Below are 20,363 nucleotides of genomic sequence, written 5' to 3'. Positions count from 1 at the left end.
CTGTCCGCCAGGGGAAACCAAGCTTAAGGTTCTGAAACACGAGGCACCTAATTTGGGGGGCAAAGCCGATTATGGGTATTCGGACGCGAAATAATTTCTAATAAGGCGTTTTGGGGTGGGGGGGGGTGCTCTCCCCACGAGATTCCAGAATTTCAGTAGAGGGGCTTCAAGGGCTGGTCGAAAGCTGGGTCTTCAAGCTGTATTTGCACAGAACTATACTAATTTTACTTAGAGTGCCTGTTTATTAGATGTACCTTGGAGATTATAGGGTGCCACTAAAGAATCACTCCAAGTTATCCCTTTGACCCCAGTCCTGTAGCGGGAGTCTCCTTAGGCTCGGAGTCCCTGCCTGCCCTACAAAAGCCCACTGGAGGCTCCGCTGAAGGGCTGCAATCCCGACTGGAGTGAGGAAAAACATGCTCCAGGAGGGGCGGGTGGAGACGCTTCCTTTAATAGGTATTTAAGTGTCCACGGTGAAGGCTCAGGAGTTTACAAGGCTAGCAGGGTTGGAGGATCTCAACAAAGGGCGGGGCGCTGCTCAGCTCCGTCCGTCCCTCCATCCCTCCATCCCTCCATCCATCGCGCTGCTCAAGCTTCATCCATCCATCCATCTATCCATCCATCCATCCTTTACTGAGCGTAAAAAGCCTCCAACCAGACCCTGGGAGGAAGAGAGGATGGTTCCCGAGAAACTAGGGCTACTCCTTGGCTTTTAGAGGTATCTACTGCTTCCAAAACCTTTTGAGACCCCATTATCCCGTTTGATGAAGAAAGAGTCTGCCACGTGGGGGTTCCAGATAAGACAGCTGAAATTCGGAAGGGCAGGCGACTCCACCAAGTCACCGACACGCCCTTTTTGACGCTCCAGGGACCGCAGGATCTGGGAAGACTCCTGCTTACTCCGGCGACCGGTCGGCCGTCACAGGACGTGTGAGCCCGGGCAGAACGCCCAAGAAGCTTCCGTAGTCAGATGGCAGGTCACGTGTCGAGCGCTTGCCCGTGGGGACCCCTCCACCCGGCTCCCGCGTCACATGACCGGCTTTGAGCAACATGGCGGCTGCCGTGGTGCAGCGCCGGGGCTGAGCGACAGCAAGTGCAGCGGGCTCCTATCCCGGGTGAGGGGTGGCCTCAGCGCAGGATCGTGCCCTTTTCAGCCCGCTCCTGTCCCCAACATCACGTGTATTCCGCACGTCCCCTCCGCGCTGTGTGTCTACTGAGACGGGGAGGCGTGACAGGGCCCGGGTCCCTTCTCAGTCGTGCTCTGTGCTTCGGGGCAAGCTCCCCGTCTCTGGGCGCACTTCCCTCGCCTGGGGTCAGTCTTCCTCCTTTCTCCAGCCTCCTCCCCTCGCAGGTGGGATCGTCGGTGGGACCGGAGCGCGGGCGGGCGCGGCCCCCCGGGACCATGGCCGGGTCCGACACCGCGCCCTTCCTCAGCCAGGCGGATGACCCGGACGACGGGCCAGTGCCTGGCAACCCGGGGTTGCCAGGGTCCATGGGGAACCCGAAGTCCGAGGAGCCCGAGGTCCCGGACCAGGAGGGGCTGCAGCGCATCACCGGCCTGTCTCCCGGCCATTCGGCTCTCATAGTGGCGGTGCTGTGCTACATCAATCTCCTGAACTACATGGACCGCTTCACCGTGGCTGGTAGGGACTCACTTCTGGGAGGAAGGTAGTCTAGGAGAGGGGAGCCAGGGTCCCGAGGGTGGCGCTGCTTTGCCGGACCATCCTGAATTTTTTCCTTCTCAGGCGTCCTTCCCGATATCGAGCAGTTCTTCAACATCGGGGACAGTAGCTCTGGGCTTATCCAGACCGGTGAGTGGAGACACCTCCTGGTCACACAGCCGCTCCTCTTTCTGTTCTGTCCCAACTGGGACCACATGCTTTCCTGCCTGGGGGCTCATTAATGGAGGTTTTGTGGCCAGTGAGGGGAGGTGATGGCCCTGATGTCGCTCAGGGGTCAGCCGGGGCACTACATTTAAAGAGGGAGTCAGTTTAGTATAACTAAGTATAACTTTACCCAGGTGAAGACAGACCTGGGTTTAAATCTCAGCTCTTCCACTTCTTGTGTGATGGTAGGCAAGGCACTCAACCTCTCTAAGCCTCATTTTCCTTGTCTATAAGATGGAATGAGTAATAACACAAATCATCTTTTAGGACTGATGTGAAGATTAACTGAAAGATTGCCTGTGAAGGGCCTAGTGCAGTGTTTGGCAGATGGTAGACACCCAGTAAATAATGGCAGGAGGGTAGGGTGCGGTGACTCACGGTTGTAGTCCCAGCACTTTGGGAGGCCAAGATGAGTGGATCACTTGAAGTTAGGAGTTCAAGACCAGCCTGGCCAACATGATGAAACCCCATCTCTACTAAAAATACAAAAATTAGCCAGGCTTGGTGGCAGGCGCCTGTAATCCCAGCTACTTGGGAGGCTGAGGCAAGAGAATTACTTGAACCCAGGAGGCAGAGGTTGCAGTGAGCCTAGATCGCACCACTGCACTCCAGCCTGGATGACAGAGCGAGACTCCATCTCATAAATAAATAAATAAAGGCAGGAGAGGGTGTCTGGAATGGGGAGAGGTGTGTTTTACTTGTTCACAACTCTGGGGCTTGTGGGAGAGGCAAAGCTAGAGTCAAGCCCTCCTTTTCTTCCTTCCTTCCTTCATTCATTTCTCAACCATTTCTGAGTACTCATTGTGTGCCAGGCCTGGAGGAAGTGATGATTACATCTGTAGGACTTCGCTAAGAACTTTTACGCTCCTTGTCTTTTAATCCTTCCATCAGCCAAAAATAGGTGTTATTGTTCCTATTTTATAGAGGAAGTAGGTAGTGATATCTACAGCTTATAAAGAAACTGAGGCTTGGAGAAGAGTTAAGACTTGCCCAGAGTCACACTACCAGTTGGAGGCGGAACAGGAATTTGAAACCAGGTCTTGCAGTGTTCTTTTCTTTACTCCAGGCCAGTGAGGAACTGGAGGTATTTGAGGCGAAGTCTGGAGCAATGAGAATGGGATCATAGGGCAAGGTCTTCAAATCTCTGAAGAGGTGTTAAGTTAGAGCAGCAGCTCTTTCTAGGCAGTCGCATTTATTCACTTTTTAATTTAGCACATGCTTATTGAGCACCTATTTTGTACTAGGCTGTGGGTTAAGTGAGTGAAAGAAACACAGTCATGGCCAATACAGGCAAGGACCTTGCCTTGGGAGCTGATGGTATGCTATGCATGAGGGAGCAATAGTCAGTAAAACCCTAAACTAAAGTGGGACAGTTTTCCCATAGGGATAGGTGTTATGTAACAGAAAATAGTCCAGGCACTGTGGCTCATGCCTGTAATCTCAGCACTTTGGGAGGCTGAGGCTGGCGGATCATGAGATCAGGAGACTGAGACCATCCTGACCAACATGGTGAAACATCATCTCTACTAAAAATACAAAAATTAGCTGGGCCTGGTGGCATGCCCCTGTAGTCCCAGCTGCTTGGGAGGCTGAGGCAGGAGAATTACTTGAACCCAGGAGGTGGAGGTTGCAGTGAGCCGAGATCACGCCACAGCACTCCAGCTTGGCAACAGAGCAAGACTTTGTCTAAAAAAAACAAAACAGTAAATGTGAGAGTCAGGGACTGGATGTATGCTCACCTGGGCATGCTTGACCCTTGGCCCTGGGCAAGTGTCTGAGCTGGAACCTGAAGGAACTATGCTCTGTGAAGTTTCAGGGGAGAGGAGAGAATGTCCTAGATAGAGGAGACAGCAGGTGTGCAAACCCCTAGTGGTATTGACCTTGACAATTGGGCCATTGGGATGCAGAGAGAGGAAGGGAAAAAGGCTGACCATGAGTTTGGAGAGGTAGGAGGGGCTAGATCGGACGGGGGCATTGTGAGCCATGGTATATATGGAGTTTGGAGCTTGTCTTGGCTAGGTGGGAGGAACTGACAAGTAGTGGGACCATCCATTGTACAATGGGAAATTTGGAAACGTGTTCAGGATGGAGCTGGAGTGTCCGCCTGGCAGGAAGCTCTGATGGGCTTCAGGCTGGGATGTGGGGGTGTTGTGAATTCCGTGAGGAGAAGGTGGGCATCTCTTGTGCTTTAGTGGTTCCAGCTGGGGTGGGAGTGGGAGGTAGGGGTACCTGGACTGAGCTGTGACTCTCTCCTTCCCCCTAGTGTTCATCTCCAGTTACATGGTGTTGGCACCTGTGTTTGGCTACCTGGGTGACAGGTACAATCGGAAGTATCTCATGTGCGGGGGCATTGCCTTCTGGTCCCTGGTGACACTGGGGTCATCCTTCATCCCTGGAGAGGTGAGGCCCCAAGCTGGCCCCCGCTTCTGCCCACACCCACTCCCTGTCAGTCTCTGCTGCTGCTCCTTGGAGCCATGGCAGACTGGGCCTCAGGGACTCCTGCAGTTTCCCTGGTCCATGACATTTTATACCCTTCCTTGCCTGAGTTAACCTGCCCCACCCCATCCTCTCCCCTTTTCTTCCAGAGCGTTCTCTGTCCATCATCCCCTCTTCCCTTGACCACTGACTCCTTCTACTCCATACCTAAACACTCCAAACCCTACCTGGCCTGCCCTCTCTCCCTCCTCTCCTTCCTGATCAGACTTCCTGAAGGGCCCTAAGAGCATGGCGCCAGTGTGGGTGAAAGAGCGGCCAGAGAGATGCCGTCACTCTGCCTGCACTTCCTCACGCCTGCTCACCCCTCGAGCGCTGCCGCTAACTTCTACTCCCACCACTCCATGGACCCTGCTCTTGCCAAAGTCAACAGTGGCCTCCTGGTTGCTAAACACAGCTCCAACTTCCTAGTCCTGTTCGTGCTAGGTCTCCTGAGAGCTTCTGGCGCTATTGACCCATTCTTCCTTCCTGAAACTCTCTCCTACCTTTGCGATGCTACACTTTTCTGGTTTTCCTCCTGCCTCCCTGGCTGTTGCTTCTTTGTTCCTTTGAAGTCTCCTCTGCCTGTTCTCACTCCATCCCGGAACTCTATCCTCAGCCCCAGAACCTACGTACTTTCCTTGGGTGACTGGACCCGTCCTTAGCTTCAGGTGTCTTTGGTAGACACATAAACTCCCATCTAAGGTCATTATTCATTTAAAAAAAATTAAAAAACTTTCCCCTACCAGGCAAGCAGGGGTTGTCTTATTTAGACCTTTTATTTTCTAGTCTTTGCAATAGCTCTGTGAAAAGTTGTTGTTATCCTCCTTTTGCAGATGAGGAAACTGAGGCTCAGAGAGGTTAAGTTATTTTCCCCAAATCGCAGCTAGTCAGTGGTGGAGCCAGGATGCAAGCTCAGGTCTGTGTGATTCTAAAACCCAGGCATCTCCCGCCATTCCTGCTGCCTCTTGGGAGCGGGCTGGTGAGGTAGCCCGGAGGCTGGCTGCAGGCTGGGGTGCCACCTCTCCCTGGTCTCTCTCCCCAGCATTTCTGGCTGCTCCTCCTGACCCGGGGCCTGGTGGGGGTCGGGGAGGCCAGTTATTCCACCATTGCGCCCACTCTCATTGCCGACCTCTTTGTGGCCGACCAGCGGAGCCGGATGCTCAGCATCTTCTACTTTGCCATTCCGGTGGGCAGGTGAGCAGGCCTGGGGCCTGGGGGAAGGCAGAAGGGCCTGGCGTGGGGGACTGGACTGACTGGCTGTCCCCCCTTTTTCCTCTCTCTCCCTCCCATAGTGGTCTGGGCTACATTGCAGGCTCCAAAGTGAAGGATATGGCTGGGGACTGGCACTGGGCTCTGAGGGTGAGTCTGGTCTTGGCCTGGGGGTAGGTTAGTGACATTCTCACTGATCCCTGTTTCCTACCTTCGGACCCCTTCCCACTGTCCATTTTTCTTTTTTTTTTTTTTTTTTTTTTTTTGAGACGGAGTCTCGCTCTGTCGCCCGGGCTGGAGTGCAATGGCCGGATCTCAGCTCACTGCAAGCTCCGCCTCCCGGGTTTACACCATTCTCCTGCCTCAGCCTCCCGAGTAGCTGGGACTACAGGTGCCCGCCACCTCGCCCGGCTACATTTTTCTTTTAAGAGACAGGGTCTTGTTGTGTCATCCAGGCTGCAGTGCAGTGGTGCAATCATAGCTCACTGCAGCCTGGAACTCCTGAGCTCAAGTGATCCTCCCACTTCAGCCACCCAAGTAGCTGGGACTATAGGTGCCTGCCACTATGCCTGGCTAATTAAAAAAACTTTTTCTTTTTGTAGGCTGGGTGTGGTGACTAACACCTCTATCCCAGCACTTTGGGAGGCTGAGGCAGGTGGATCACTTGAGGTCAGGAATTCAAGACCAGCCTAGCCAACACGGTGAAACTCTTGTCTCTACTAAAAATACAAAAATTAGCTGGGTGTGGTAGTGCATGCCTGTAATCCCAGCTACTCGGGGGGCTGAGGCAGTAGAATCACTTGAACCCAGAAGGCAGAGGTTGCAGCGAGCTGAGATTGCGCCACTGCACTCTAGCCTGGGCGACAGTGCGAGACTCCGTCTCAAAAAAAAAATTTTGCCAGGTGTAGTGGCTTGCGCCTGTAATCCCAGCACTTTGGGAGGCTGAGGTGGGTGGATCACCTGAGTTTGAGGCCAGCTTGACCAACATGGCGAAATCCTGTCTCTACTAAAAATGCATAATTTAGCCGGGCATGGTGATGCATGCCTGTAATCCCAGCTACTCGGGAGGCTGAGGCAGGAGAATCACTTCAACCCGGGAGGCAGAAGTTGTAGTGAGCAGAGATCATGTCATTGCACACACACACACACACACACACACGCATATTTTTTTTTTGTTATAGAGACGGAGTCTTTGTATGTTGCCCAGTTCAAGGTTGGTCTTGAACTCCTGGCCTCAAGCAATCCTCTTGCTTCGGCCTCCTAAAGTGCTGGGCTTACGGGTGTGAGCCATGCGCCTGGCTCCAAGCACCCCTTTTTTGAGGCAGCACTCATTCTGCTGAGCCTGCAGGAGGTTGGCTGTCCTTACCTGGAAGCCATATGCTAGACAGAATTCTTGCGTGTAGGTGACGGAAGCCCATTGTAAAACTGTAAGCCCCCTAAAGGGGCTGTCTTGACTTTTTTTCCTGAAAGTCCCAGGTGAGTTTCAGTCAGGTAAAGCTGGATCCAGGGCTCCTACTCTGCCCTTCTCTTCTGAGCTTTACTTTCCTCTGTGTTAACATCATTCTTAAGGATGTGAGAGCTCCAGATGATTATCTTTCCATTTAGCAACATTGGCACCTTGGACCCTGGGGCCATGTTTCCAGGATAGTGTCTGACTAGATGAACATGTGTCACGTGCCCTCTGCAGAATCTGTCACCGAGGCTGGGGTGGTTAACAGTCTTCTTTTTGGCCAAGCCTGGGAACCTATTTAAACCAAGTGGATTGAGAGAAGTAGGGGTACTGGTTTCCCACAAGAAAATTACCAAAAAGGAAGCAAAGCTAGGCTTGCAAAAATAGGGTGGACTCTAGTGGCAGCCCCCTTCCCCCAAATTGCAGGTTTGGCTTCTTGGAACAGGTACTTAACTGGGTATTTTAGGTCTCAGGCTGGAGTTATTGCACCCCACACTTTCCCCCAGCCCAGGGCTTAAGTGTGTCTCTGCCTGTGCCTATCCTGAAGCCCTCTGTCTCCCAGGTGACACCGGGTCTAGGAGTGGTGGCCGTTCTGCTGCTGTTCCTGGTAGTGCGGGAGCCGCCAAGGGGAGCTGTGGAGCGCCACTCAGATTCGCCACCCCTGAACCCCACCTCGTGGTGGGCAGATCTGAGGGCTCTGGCAAGAAAGTGAGTTTATTCCCACCCTAGACCACCATCTGAGGCTCCCCTGGCGTCTGGTTTGAAGTTTAAGTGGGAATGTTCCTGTTCCTGGCCACACCCCAAGGCCAGGAATTCGGTCGCTACTGCCCCCTTGTGGCAGCTGCTTGAATTACAGGCCCAGATCCTGGGAGCCAGAACCGCCGCTGCACGTGGTGGTGTGACCTTACTAAAATAAGCCAGGAAGGGAGAAGAGAGGTCCCCTCCGCCCTCGACACCTCCGTGGGGTCTTACTCTCTCCCTCCCAACTATCTGCAGTCCTAGTTTCGTCCTGTCTTCCCTGGGCTTCACTGCTGTGGCCTTTGTCACGGGCTCCCTGGCTCTGTGGGCTCCGGCATTCCTGCTGCGTTCCCGCGTGGTCCTTGGGGAGACCCCACCCTGCCTTCCTGGAGACTCCTGCTCTTCCTCTGACAGGTGCCCAGATGGGGCTATGCCGGGGGGCCTGCGGGTGGCAGGGCTGGAGTGAAGAGCATCTGTGGCTCAGACCCAGGCAGGGAGTTTGACTCCTGACTTCACAAGCTGCCTGCTCTCCTGGAATCTCCCATTTCCTGGTCTGGCAAATAAGTGATGGGATGATGTCTGCCACTTAGGGCTGTGTGAACCATGTGTCTGTAGGGACCTTGGTTGTGAGGGTGGCTAGGATGGACAGCGTAGGGGGCTTGGCAGGCAGAGAGACAAACCCCCATTCCCTTCCCTCACCCTCAGTCTCATCTTTGGGCTCATCACCTGCCTGACCGGAGTCCTGGGCGTGGGCCTGGGCGTGGAGATCAGCCGCCGGCTCCGCCACTCCAATCCTCGGGCTGATCCCCTGGTCTGTGCCGCTGGCCTCCTGGGCTCTGCACCCTTCCTCTTCCTGTCCCTTGCCTGCGCCCGTGGTAGCATCGTGGCCACTTATGTGAGTAGCCAGCAGGTGTCAAGGGGGATGGAGTGGGTCCAGGGTGGAGGAGCAGTCAGTGTAATGGCCACTCGAGGTGGAATGCCTGGTTTTGAATCACAGCTCTGGCCTTCCCAGCTGTGTGACATTGGACAAGTAACTTAACCTCTCTGTGTTCAGTTTCGTCATGTATAAAATGGGAATATCAGTAGCACCTGTCTCACTGGGGTGTTGTGAGGATTAAATTAGTTAATAGATGAGCTGGGACATGGTCAGCTTTCCATGTGTTTGCCCTTACTGCCGTGAACCCCTCACCCTCTCTCCACAGATTTTCATCTTCATTGGAGAGACCCTCTTGTCCATGAACTGGGCCATCGTGGCTGACATTCTGCTGGTGAGTCGCTGGGCAGCTCCAGTGTCAGCCCAGAGGCTGATGAGAGCAGGGTTGGGGTCAGGAGTGTTGCCTTTACCCCTCAAAGCCCAGCCTCAACCTACCTTCTACAAAAAATAACATCTGTGGCAGACCCCTGGCCTGCCCTGTGACCTCAACCCCAGGCACGCCTCTGACCCCGGCCGAGGCGGACCCTTGGTGGTCTCCTGGCCCCCTGCCTCCTGCCCCCTGGAGCCCAGAGCACCCACTGAGCTCCACCAACTCCTCCACAGTACGTGGTGATCCCTACCCGACGCTCCACCGCCGAGGCCTTCCAGATCGTGCTGTCCCACCTGCTGGGTGACGCTGGGAGCCCCTACCTCATTGGCCTGGTGAGCATTGTTTCTTGGCTGGCACAGGGTAGGGGAACTTACATTTCCAGACCTGGCTGCTGGCCTGAGCCTGGGCTGGATCAGACAGCCTGGCCCTAGTGAAGTGTCTGTGTCCTGTGCGCTGGGCACTTCTCACCTTCCATTGTCAACTGGAGGAGAAAGATTTTGTCTTTGAATATTTCTACCAGTAAGGCCAGGGACCTCACCCTGGTGGTCCAAACTCCTCCTTTCTTTTTTCTTTTTTTCCTGAGACAAGACCTCACTCTGTTGCCCAGGCTGCAGTGTAGTGGCACGATCACGGCTCACTGCAGCCTTGACCTCCTGGGCTCAAGTGATCCTCCTACCTCAGCTTCCCGAGTAGCTGGGATGATAGGCATGAGCCACTGCGTCTGGCTCAGACCTCCTTCCCTTTCCTGGGCTCCATTTGTCTTTCTCCCTGGAGCTCAGGGGCGCGCCCTCCCTGGCTCATCTGTGAGGCTGACTTCCCAGGCTTTCCCGTCTCCTCTCCCTGCAGATCTCTGACCGCCTGCGCCGGAACTGGCCCCCCTCCTTCTTGTCCGAGTTCCGGGCTCTGCAGTTCTCGCTCATGCTCTGCGCGTTTGTCGGGGCACTGGGTGGCGCAGCCTTCCTGGGCACCGCCATCTTCATTGAGGGTGACCGCCGGCGGGCGCAGCTGCACATGCAGGGTCAGTTAGGAGCTGTGCCCGGGCCAGCTTCTTGATCTGCCTGTCTGTCTGTCCGTCCATCTGTCTGCCCACTCCTGTGCACCTGGCAGCTCAGTGCACAGCTCTCGCCTTGTTTGGCCTTCAGTCTGCATCCACCCCTCGGGTGGCTCTGTGACTGCCCCATCCATTTCCCGCTGCCTGTTTGCCCTTCTCTGGCTTTGTCTGTCTGTCCATCCAGCTCACCCTGGCTCTGACCCTCCCCCCGCAGGCCTGCTGCATGAAGCAGGGCCCACAGACGACCAGATTGTGGTGCCCCAGCGGGGCCGCTCCACCCGCGTGCCCGTGGCCAGCGTGCTCATCTGAGAGGCCGCCGCTCACCTGCCTGCACCTCTGCCGCGGCTGGCCCTGGGCCCACCCCACGAAGGGCCTGGGCCTAACCTCTTGTCCTGGCCCAGCTTCCAGAGGGACCCTGGGCCATGTCCCAGCTCCCAGACACTACATGGGCAGCTCAAGGGAGGAGGTGGGGGTCCAGGAGGGGGATCCCCCTCCACAGGGGCAGCCCCAGGGGCTCGGTGCTATTTGTAACGGAATAAAATTTGTAGCCAGACCCCAGGTGCCTGCTCTCGTCTTTCTCTGGGTGGCCTCTGATCTTGCACCCCGTCTTCACCCCAGGGCTCCCGAAGACTGTGGGTCATTCCTTGGGGCTCTGGGTGAGTCTCTGCCCTTCTAGGCTGGGTGACTGAGATGGGCGACTGCTCTCCTCCCAGTGAGCTGGCTCAGTGTGACTATGAGTCACGCCCCTGCTTCTCTGGAGCCTGTCCCTTGCCCCACAGGCCTGGCTGAGGTGGGGGTGGGCGCTGCCCTTTGTACCCCAGAATTCCCACTGTCAGGGCCTCCCTGCTTGCTGCCTCCCTGGGTCCTGGATGTAAAGGCCATGACTGCCAGCTGGCAGGTGGCTGTCCCCATCCAGGGGGGCCAGCAGACCCTTGGTGAGTGCCTGGGGTGGCTCCCGGGCCTCCTCCTGCCCCCTCCCCACTGGTGGGGTGGGGTGGGAAGGGGGCGGGTGCAGCCGGCTGAGAGCTCGATGATTTCCTGCCCTCGCCCGGCGCTCACCACAGCTTCCTGCCGCACGCGGGTGGGAGGGCGGGCACAGGGAGAGGCGGGCGCCGAGGAGGGGCAGGTAGGGCTGGGACGCAGGGGTGGCTGGATCCCCCGACTTCAGCCCAGGCCCTGGTCTGACCACCCTGGGAGCAGGGACTTTCCACAGCCAGCTGGACGCCCACTCAGCCCAGTAAAAGAGGGGACCCATCCCGGGAGCCCTGGGGAGGGCACAGCCGCCTCCTCCTGGGCTCCCCCATCACCTGGTGCCTACCTTCCCCCTGCCCCCTGCTGGGCCTGGTCCTCACCCGGTCCTCACCCCGTCTTTGTCTGGCCTTGGCTTTGCCCTTGAGGGGCCTGGGGGTGCAGCCGGCCTGCTCTGAGCTCCCCTGCAGATGGAGGAGGCCATCCTTGTCCCCTGCGTGCTGGGGCTCCTGCTGCTGCCCATTCTGGCCATGTTGATGGCACTGTGTGTGCACTGCCACAGATTGCCAGGTGAGTGGCAAACTGGTGGGGGTTCCTGGGGCCCAGGCACACCGACGGGATCCTCATCCACTCCCAGCTCCTGTGTCTGTCCTGGCTCTGTCCCTGCCTCCGTCCTGATCCCAGCATGTCTGAGAGTCCCTGGACCCCAGCACCTTCTGCCCTAAGCACCCCCTGTTCCTGCCTCACCAGCCCTGTCTTTCCCAGGCTCCTACGACAGCGCATCCTCAGATAGGTGAGTCCGTCCTGGCCGCCCTGGGTCTCCCTCCACACCCCATGGCGGGGCAGGGCTGGGGCTTCTCCCAGCCCCATCCCCAAGCTGTGTCTCCTTTACCAGTTTGTATCCAAGGGGCATCCAGATCAAACGGCCTCGTGAGTACAAGGAGGATCCCCTACCTCAGGTTCCAGGAAGAGGGTTCCCTGGTGTGGGAGCGAGCGTGAACCTCCAGCCTTCCCCCACTGCCCTGGGGCTGCCCACATGGCCTTGACCTGAGCTGGGAGGAGGGGAGATGGCTCCCCCAGGCCTGTCCAGGGTGCGGGGGTTTCAGGGGCTTAGTCTGTTCTTTGAGGCCTTGACGATGTCTGGAGTCCTTCTTTCAACTTGGTTCTGTGTCCTCAGACACAGTCGCCCCCTGGCCACCTGCCTACCCGCCTGTCACCTCCTACCCACCCCTGAACCAGCCAGACCTGCTCCCCATCCCGTGAGTAGCTGCTCAGCCCTTATCCTTCCAAACTCTACTCTCCACCCCCTCACTTTTTTGGATTGGGGGCCCCTTTCCCTTTTGCAAGTGCTGTTGCCCCCTGAGTCCCACCTCAGGCATGACCCCTCACCTTTGACTCCCAGAAGATCCCCACAGCCCCTTGGGGGCTCCCACCGGACGCCATCTTCCAGGCGGGATTCCGATGGTGGTAAGTGTGGGGAAGCACTCAGGAGGCCGGGGCTGGGCAGAAGATAGGCCTGGCCTAAGCTGACTCAGTCTCCCTCTCGCCCTCTCTTTGAAGCCAACAGTGTGGCGAGCTACGAGAATGAGGGTGCGTCTGGGATCCGAGGTGCCCGGGTTGGGTGGGGAGGCTGGGGCCCATCCTGGGCTAGGCTGACCCCTGTGTCGTTACCCCCAGAACCAGCCTGTGAGGATGCGGATGAGGATGAGGATGAGGACGACTATCACAATCCAGGCTACCTGTGAGTGGCCAGGTGGGAGGTGGGAGGTTAGGGCTAAGGCTGTGCATCCCCCCTCGCTCACCGGCCCTTTTCACTTCCTTTCAGGGTGGTGCTTCCCGACAGCACTCCGGCCGCTAGCACTGCCGCCCCATCAGCTCCTGCACTCAGCACCCCTGGCCTCCGAGACAGTGCCTTCTCCAGTGAGTCAGGCATTTGTTTTTATTATTTAATTTTTTTAGTGATAGGCTGGAGTGCAGTGGTGCCATCGTAGCTTGCTGCAGCCTTGAACTCCTAGGCTCCAGTGATCCTCCCAAGTAGGCTACTCGGCCTCAGCCTCCCAAGTAGCTGAGATCACAGGCGCATGCCACCACACCTAGCTTATTTAAAACATTTTTCTGTAGAGACAGGGTCTTGCTGTGTTGCCCAGGCTGGCCTTAAACTCGTGGGCTCAAGTAATCCTCCCACTTTGGCCTCCCAAAGTGCTGGGATTACAGGTGTGAGCCACCATGCCCGGCCCTGTTCTGATTTTCTTAACTTTCTCTCTCTTCTTTCCTATCTCTGTGTCCTTTCCTTTTATCATCTGGGAAATTTCCTTGACTTTATTCTTCAACCCTTACACTGCAATTTTATTTCTGCTATCCAGAAGCTCTTGTTCTCTGACTGTTCTTTTTTTATAGCCTCTGTTCTTGTTTCACGGAGGCAATACCATCTTGTACATCTCTAAGGATATTAATTAGAGGCTGTCTTGTGTGTCTGTGTGTGTTTGTCAGTTTTCTTCTGCTTCCTGCACTGCCCTATTTCCTTTGAGCTGCTTTTCACCCTTCCTTATGGTCTCATCCTGCCTGGTCACATCCTCTGGGCTTTCCCCAATATCTGACATTCTTTAGATTTCTGTTGCTTTGCTCACTCTGTGTGTACTTGTCCTGGCTATCACTTCTACACCCTGGCTTTGTTTGCCATCCAAATTCCCAGTTTGCTCTCTCCTGAGCTCCAGACTGTCTATCCAAGTACTTCTTTTCTTTCTTTCTTTCTTTCTTTCTTCCTTCCTTCCTTCCTTCCTTCCTTCCTTCCTTCTTTCCTTCCTTCCTTCCTTTCTTTCTTTCTTTCTTTCTTTCTTTCTTTCTTTCTTTCTTTCTTTCTTTCTTTCTTTCTTTCTTTCTTTTCTTTTCTTTTCTTTCTTTTCTTTCATTCCATTCATTCAGCGTTTACTGCATGCCTCTGCTGGGCTAATGCTATGGATGTAACAGTTAAAGAGGCAGACTGTCCTGATAAAATAGCTGGCTGGGCATGGTGGCTCACTCCCGTAATCCCAGCACTTTGGGAGGCCGAGGCAGGAGGATTGCTTGAGTCCAGGAGTTCAAGACCAGCCTGAGCAACATGGTGAAACCTCATCTTTACAAAACATTAAAAAAAATTAACCAAGCGTGGTGGCACATGCCTGTAGTCCCAGCTGCTCAGGAGGCTGAGATGGGCAGATTACCTGAGCCCGGGAGGAGGAAGTTGCAGTGAGCCGAGATCATGCCACTGTACTCCAGCCTGGGTAACAGAGTGAGACCTTGTGTTTAAAAAAAAAAAAAAGATAAAATAGCTAAGATTCACCGAGGGCCTCCTGCATGCCTTGCTAAGAGTCTGACATGTGTTCACTCACTAACCTCAACGCCCTGGAGCTCCCGGGCCTTCCCTCGTCCTCCTGTGCTCCAGTTGTCCCCCTTTGTGTGATGCTGGGTTTATCTGTTTAACAGCACTGTTGTGTCACAGGCCCTATTTTACAAAGGAGAAAACTAGGGCATAGAGAGGTAAGGTCCCTTGGCTGAGGTTATGTGATTGGTTAGTACTGGAGCTGGGATTGAACCGGGGCGGTCTTCAAAAACAAACATGAAACACATAAAAGAACCAAATAGGCTGGGCGTGGTGGCTCACGCCTGTAATCCCAGCATTTTGGGAGGTGGGTGGATCACCTGAGGTCAGGAGTTCAAGACCGACCTGGCCAACACGGTGAAACCCCGTCTCGACTAAAAATACCAAAATTAGCAGGGCGTGGTGGCGGGCACCTGTAATCCCAGCTACTCAGGAGGCTGAGGCAGGAGAATTGCTTGAACCGGGAGGCAGAGGTTGCAGTGAGCCGAGATCACACCACTGCCCTCCAGCCCTCTGGGTGACAGAGGGAGACTCCATCTCAAAAACAAATAAATAAACAAAATAAAAGACCCAAATAACCAGGCATGGTAGCCGATACCTGTGATCCCAGGCCTTTGGGAGGCTGAGGCGGGTGGGTCACTTGAACCCAGGAGTTCAAGACCAGCCTGGGCAGCATAAGGAGACCCTGTCTCTACAAAAAATCCAAAATTTAGCCTAGCCTGGTAGGAGCTGAGGTGGGAAGATCATCTGAGTCCGGGAGGTCAAGGTTGTGGTGAGCCGAGATTACACCACTGCATTCCAGCCTGGGCAACAGAGCGAGACCCTGTCTCAAGAAAAACAAAAACAAACAAAAAACCCCCAAATAACATGGATGGTGACAGGCGCCATGAGGGGCTGACATGGGAGTGGGACACAGGCAGTGGCTGGCAGGGGGCGGGCGGGGATGGGGGTCAGGGAGGAGGGGGTCACTGCTGGGCCAAGTGTGTCATGTCCGCTCCACACACGCCACCAAACTCCTACTGCTCTGAGCCGTACTCCGTCCCTGTTCCCCAGCCTAGGGGCTGTGCTGGGGCCTGACCCTTCGTGAACCCTCCTCAGTCCCGGTCAAGTGGACCTCCTCCCCCACTCTCCACAGCCCTCGCCCTTGGCTAGGCCACCATCACCATCACCAACACCATCCTTGCCAGCCTGGAGTGCCCTCTCTCCATTCTGTGGGGCTAATGGGGGTGGCTGTGTGGGGAGCCTCTGGGGTCTACCGTTGGGGAGCTCTGCATGACTGAGGTTGGGGGTTCTCTGGGAACCTGTGGCCAAGGGTCTCTGGTCACAGTGCTGAGGTGGGGCTGGCTTTCCCACAGTGGAGTCCATTGATGATTACGTGAACGTTCCGGAGAGCGGGGAGAGCGCAGAAGCGTCTCTAGGTGAGTGACCGGTGCTCCTCGGTGCCTGCCCCTGCACCCCGCCGCCCCACCATGCTTTCAGTGTGAGCAGACCCCACCCTGGGACTGCCCACACCCTCTGCCCCCTCTGTCTGGGCCTCCCCCTGCTCTCTTGCCCTCCTGACCCCTTTGCATGGCTGCCCCTCCTTCTGATCTGTCTCCACAGATGGCAGCCGGGAGTATGTGAATGTGTCCCAGGAGCTGCATCCTGGAGCGGCTAAGACTGAGCCTGGTGTGTGCTGTGGGAGGGGCAGGAGCTGGGGTAGCTGCCTTGGGCTTGCGGGGACAGCTTGCAAGCTGGAAACCAACCTCCCCTCCCCTACAGCCGCCTTGAGTTCCCAGAAGGCGGAGGAAGTGGAGGAAGAGGGGGCTCCCGATTACGAGAATCTGCAGGAGCTGAACTGAGGGCCTGGGTGAGAGGCCTGCCCTGTCCCCACCCTGCCCTGGGCCCGCAGGCTCTATTCCCTCCCTCCAGGACCCCTGCCCAACCCTACCTCCGGCTTGTTCCTCTGTCTCTGGGTACCTGCAGATCCCCATCAGCCTCCTGATCCGTATCCCTCCCTGCCCTGTTTCAGTGGAGGCCAAGTCTGTCCTGGAACCAAGCTTGTCTGGGACGGCTGGAGCTGGACAGCTGGAAGTGGCTCTGGGGTCCTCACATGGCATCCTGCCCTTGCTCCAGCCTGACAACAGCCTGAGAAATCCCCCCGTAACTTATTACCACTTTGCGGTTCGGCCTGTGTGCCCCGAACGCTCTGCACCTTCTGACGCAGCCTGACAACAATGACCTGCCCTGGCCCCAGCCCTACTCTGTGTAATAGAATAAAGGCCTGCGTGTGTCTGTGTTGAGCGTGCATCTGTGTGTGCCCGTGTGCAAGTCTGAATCAGAGATTTGGAGATGTCTGTGTGTGTGTCTCTGTCTGTGTGTGTGTCTGTGGGTCTCCATCCTTCATGGGGGCTCAGCCAGGTGCTGTGAGTGACAGCAGACAGTGGCTGGGACACCCCCCTTCTGAATGACGCCTTCTGACCTGGGCTGGCACTGCTGAGGCTCAGGACACATCGCCCCATGAGACAGTCCCAGGACGTGGCAGCCGCTGGCTGTGACAATGGCTTCGCCATCCGTAGACCAAGGGATAGGACCTGATGACCTGGGAGGACTCTCTTAGTTCTTACCTTTTGTGGTTCTCAATAAAACAGAACTTAAAAGATCGTCTAAGCAACTGAAAAAGTTAATATGCAGCACAGCACTTTTGAGACTTTGATGGGTAGGTGACTCACCAGCAGACTTGACTGTGGGGCGGGTTCTGACTCAGTTCGCCTAGGACGTGGCCTGAGACTTTGCATTTCTGAGCCGCTCCTGTGTGATTCTGATACTGCTGGTCTGTGAACCTTGTCTTGTGGAGCAAGGGCATGGTGAGCATCTATTGCCTTTACTTGACCGGGATCCATTTCCCCTATTTTGGGAATTTCATCCTGGTTTTCCTCCACGATTCACTCCCTTCCCAGTCTCATTTCATGTAGTTTTAGAATTTTTTTTTTTTTTTTTAAATGGGGGTCTCCCTCTGTCACCCCGGCTGGAGTGCAGTGGCACGATCTTGGCTCACTGCAACCTCTACCTCCTGGGTTCAAGCAATTCTCTCGCCTCAGCCTCCTGAGTAGCTGGGATTACAGACCCCCACTACCACACCCAGCTAATTTTTGTATTTTTAGTAGAGATGGGTTTCAGCATGTTGGCCAGGCTGGTCTCAAACTCCTGACCTCAGGTGATCCCACCCGCTTCGGCCTCCCAAAGTGCTGGGATTACAGGGGTGAGCCACCGCACCTGGCCTGTTTTTTCTTTTTTGGAAATGAGGTCTCACTCTGTCGCCCAGGCTGGAATGCGGTAATGCAATCGTGCCTCAGTGCAGCCTTGAACTCCTGGGCTCAAGTGACCCTCCTAGCTCAGCTTCCTGAGTAGCTGAGACTACAGACGCACGCCCCCATGTCTGGCTAATGTTTTATTTTTTGGAGAGATGGGGGTCTCACTGTGTTGCCCGGGCTGGTCTTGAACTCCTGAGCTCAAGTGAGCCTCCTGCCTTGGCCTCCCAAAGTGCTGGGATCACAGGCATGAGCCACTGTGCTCAGTGTCCCCCTGGGATTTAAGGTGAATGATCGCATCTGGCCTGGAGATTGTTGAACACATGACCTAGACCTGGGCCAAGGTCACCATCCTTTCCCTGACCATTGCGATTGGCTCAGGTATGGGCATGTGACCCGGCCTGGGCCAATGAGGAGCAGCCCTGGGATCCAGGTGGGAAGTGCTGGGCAGGAGAAGCTCCATCTCTTCCGGGCAGTGATTAAGCTGGACGGATGCAGGCCTGGAGCCACCACTTGGAGAGCCTACCTAGGAATGAAGTCAACGTGGAGGAGAGAGTGGCCTGGAGAGGGACAGAGCCAGCTTCCTAACGGTGTCATTAGAATTCCTGGAACTGGGCCCGGTGTGGTGGCTCCCACCTGTAATCCCAGCATTTTGGGAGGCCGAGGCAGGTGGATCACCTGAGGTCAGTAGCTCAAGACCAGCCTGGCCAACATGATGAAACCTCATCGCTACTAAAAATACAAAAATTAGCCAGGTGTGGTGGCGTGTGCCTGTAATCCCAGCTACTCAGGAGGCTGAGGAAGGAGAACCGCTTGAACCTGGGAGGTGGAGGTTGCAGTGAGCCGAGATGGCGCCACTGCACTCCAGCCTGGAAGACAGAGCAAGACCGTCTCAAAAGAAAAAAAAAAAGACTCCTGGATCTGGACATACCTGAGGCACTGCGTGGGCCTATAATGGCAGTTTTTCTTCAACCAGCTTTACTTGGGGTATCTGTCACTACAGCCAAAGTTGTTCTATGATGAAAAGTTGTTTGTGGTTCTCTATGGATTCCAAAGGTAATAACGGCGGCTCCGTTCAAGGTCAGCCAGGTGCAGTGGCGCATGCCTGTGACAGCGACTCCTCAGGGAGCGCCCATTGCATTGCCATGCTCATTACATGCAGTCATCATAACCCCTCTATTGTCAGTTACAGTTTAGTGTCCCCATTATGCAGGAGAGGAAACACAGGCTCAGAGAGGTGAGGTGACTTGCCCAAGGCACACAGCTGAAGAGGTACAGCTGGGATTAGATCTGTGGCTGTGGGTCCCATCAGGTCACTGCTGCTCTGACTGGCAGCCTCCTCGTTCTGATGATGATGATGATGATGATGATGATGATGATGATGATGATGATGATTTTCTTGAGACGGAGTTTTGCTCTGGTCGCCCAGGCTGGAGTGCAGTGGCGCAATCTCGGCTCACTGCAACCTCCGTCTCCTGGGTTGAAGCGATTCTCCTGCCTCAGCCTCCCAAGTAGCTGGGATTATCATTATCATTGTTATTGTTTTGAGACAGAGTCTCATTCTGTGGCCCAGGCTGGAGTGCAGTGGCACAATCTCGGCTTACAGCAACCTCCGCCTCTCAGGCTCAAGCGATCCTTCCACCTAAGCCCAAGCAGTGGGGACTACAGGCATGCACCACCATGCCCACCTAATTGTATTTTCTGTAGAGGCGGAGGCTCACCGTGTTGCCCAGGCTGGTCTCGAACTCCTGAGCTCAAGCAATCTGCTTGCCTTGGCCTCCAAAACTGCCGGCATTCCAAGCGTGGGCCGCTGTGCCTGGCCAGAAACAATCTTCTTCTTCTTCTTCTTTTCTTTTTTTTTTTGAGATGGAGTCTCGCTTTGGTGCCCAGGCTGGAGTGCAGTGGCATGATCTCAGCTCACTGCAACCTCCATCTCCTGGGTTCAAGTGATTCTCCTGCCTCAGCCTCCCAAGTAGCTGGGATTACAGGCGCCAGACACCTGCCACCACACTCAGCTAATTTTTATATTTTTAGTAGAGACGGGGCTTCACCATGTTGGCCAGGCTGGTCTCAAACTCCTGACCTCAGGTGATCCACCTGCGTCAGCCTCCCAAAGTGCTGGGATTACAGGCGTGAGCCACCGCGCCCAGCCTTGTTCTGATTATTATATAAAGTGCTGACTGCCCTGAATGGGGAAGCTTAGAAAAGGCGAAGTTGGAGAAGATGGTGGGAGGGTCTGGGAAGGGGATTGGACAGTCTGGCCATCAACACGTGGAGTTAAATCCTTTTCTTTGGAAGAAATAGACATGAGTAGAGGCACCTTTGTGCCTGGGCTGATAGACGAAGAACAGTTGACTAACAAGGGCTGTTAGTGTAACCAATCTGGCAACATCTGGCAAAGCTGAAGCCATGTGTCTCCCTTTACCTAACAAATTCCTGGGTGTAAACCTTCACCAACTCCAGGCTGGGCTCAGTGGTTCACGCCTGTAACCCCAGCACTTTGGGAGGCCGAGGTGGGCGGATCACCTGAGGTCAGGAGTTTGGCCAACATGGTGAAACCCTGACTCTACTAAAAATACAAAAACTAGCTGGGCTTGGTGGCAAGCGCCTGTAATCCCAGTTACTTGGGAGGC

The 20,363-nt window shown here is 55.3% G+C and overlaps 2 protein-coding genes across 9 annotated transcripts; both read left to right on the top strand.

Moving 5' to 3' along the window:
* The first annotated feature begins 943 nt into the window (after positions 1 to 943).
* SPNS1 (sphingolipid transporter 1 (putative)) lies at positions 944 to 10,804 on the top strand. Of its 5 annotated transcripts, XM_023192957.2 has the most exons (13): positions 956 to 1,115; positions 1,352 to 1,643; positions 1,746 to 1,811; positions 4,150 to 4,286; positions 5,404 to 5,555; positions 5,654 to 5,720; positions 7,583 to 7,728; positions 8,017 to 8,172; positions 8,464 to 8,653; positions 8,961 to 9,026; positions 9,296 to 9,394; positions 9,909 to 10,080; positions 10,328 to 10,671. In XM_023192957.2, exons 1-13 carry the CDS (start codon positions 1,032 to 1,034, stop codon positions 10,420 to 10,422), a joined length of 1,722 nt encoding a protein of 573 aa, XP_023048725.1. In that variant the 5' UTR covers positions 956 to 1,031; the 3' UTR covers positions 10,423 to 10,671. The 5 variants fall into 5 exon arrangements, with proteins under 5 accessions (XP_023048724.1, XP_023048722.1, XP_023048726.1 ...); XM_023192954.3 differs by lacking the exon at positions 9,909 to 10,080 and having other exon boundaries at positions 949 to 1,115; positions 10,328 to 10,804; XM_023192958.2 differs by lacking the exon at positions 8,017 to 8,172 and having other exon boundaries at positions 951 to 1,115.
* A 345-nt stretch (positions 10,805 to 11,149) lies between these two features.
* On the top strand, positions 11,150 to 17,082 carry LAT (linker for activation of T cells). 4 transcript variants are annotated; one of them, XM_023192962.1, is made up of 12 exons: positions 11,150 to 11,652; positions 11,848 to 11,875; positions 11,978 to 12,012; positions 12,260 to 12,341; positions 12,488 to 12,549; positions 12,643 to 12,672; positions 12,760 to 12,823; positions 12,908 to 13,002; positions 15,796 to 15,858; positions 16,043 to 16,108; positions 16,202 to 16,289; positions 16,452 to 17,082. In XM_023192962.1, exons 1-11 carry the CDS (start codon positions 11,553 to 11,555, stop codon positions 16,279 to 16,281), a joined length of 705 nt encoding a protein of 234 aa, XP_023048730.1. In that variant the 5' UTR covers positions 11,150 to 11,552; the 3' UTR covers positions 16,282 to 16,289; positions 16,452 to 17,082. The 4 variants fall into 4 exon arrangements, with proteins under 4 accessions (XP_023048730.1, XP_023048729.1, XP_023048728.1 ...); XM_023192961.1 differs by having other exon boundaries at positions 12,485 to 12,549; XM_023192960.1 differs by having other exon boundaries at positions 12,643 to 12,823.
* The last annotated feature ends 3,281 nt before the right edge of the window (positions 17,083 to 20,363 follow it).

This window comes from Piliocolobus tephrosceles, chromosome 17 (assembly GCF_002776525.5).
Source record: "Piliocolobus tephrosceles isolate RC106 chromosome 17, ASM277652v3, whole genome shotgun sequence".
Classification (NCBI taxonomy): Eukaryota; Metazoa; Chordata; class Mammalia; order Primates; family Cercopithecidae; genus Piliocolobus; species Piliocolobus tephrosceles.
This window is presented reverse-complemented; position numbering and strand designations above follow the sequence as displayed.

Bases quoted from the DNA above. Each gene is read 5' to 3' on its own strand.
- SPNS1 (XM_023192954.3), top strand. From the start codon at position 1,032: ATGACCGGCTTTGAGCAACATGGCGGCTGCCGTGGTGCAGCGCCGGGG. The intron at 1,644-1,745 runs GTAGGGACTCAC...TTTCCTTCTCAG, and splicing joins GGACCGCTTCACCGTGGCTG to GCGTCCTTCCCGATATCGAG. The intron at 8,173-8,463 runs GTGCCCAGATGG...CCTCACCCTCAG, and splicing joins TCCTGCTCTTCCTCTGACAG to TCTCATCTTTGGGCTCATCA.
- LAT (XM_023192959.1), top strand. From the start codon at position 11,553: ATGGAGGAGGCCATCCTTGTCCCCTGCGTGCTGGGGCTCCTGCTGCTG. The intron at 11,653-11,847 runs GTGAGTGGCAAA...TGTCTTTCCCAG, and splicing joins GCACTGCCACAGATTGCCAG to GCTCCTACGACAGCGCATCC. The intron at 12,550-12,642 runs GTAAGTGTGGGG...CTCTCTTTGAAG, and splicing joins CAGGCGGGATTCCGATGGTG to CCAACAGTGTGGCGAGCTAC.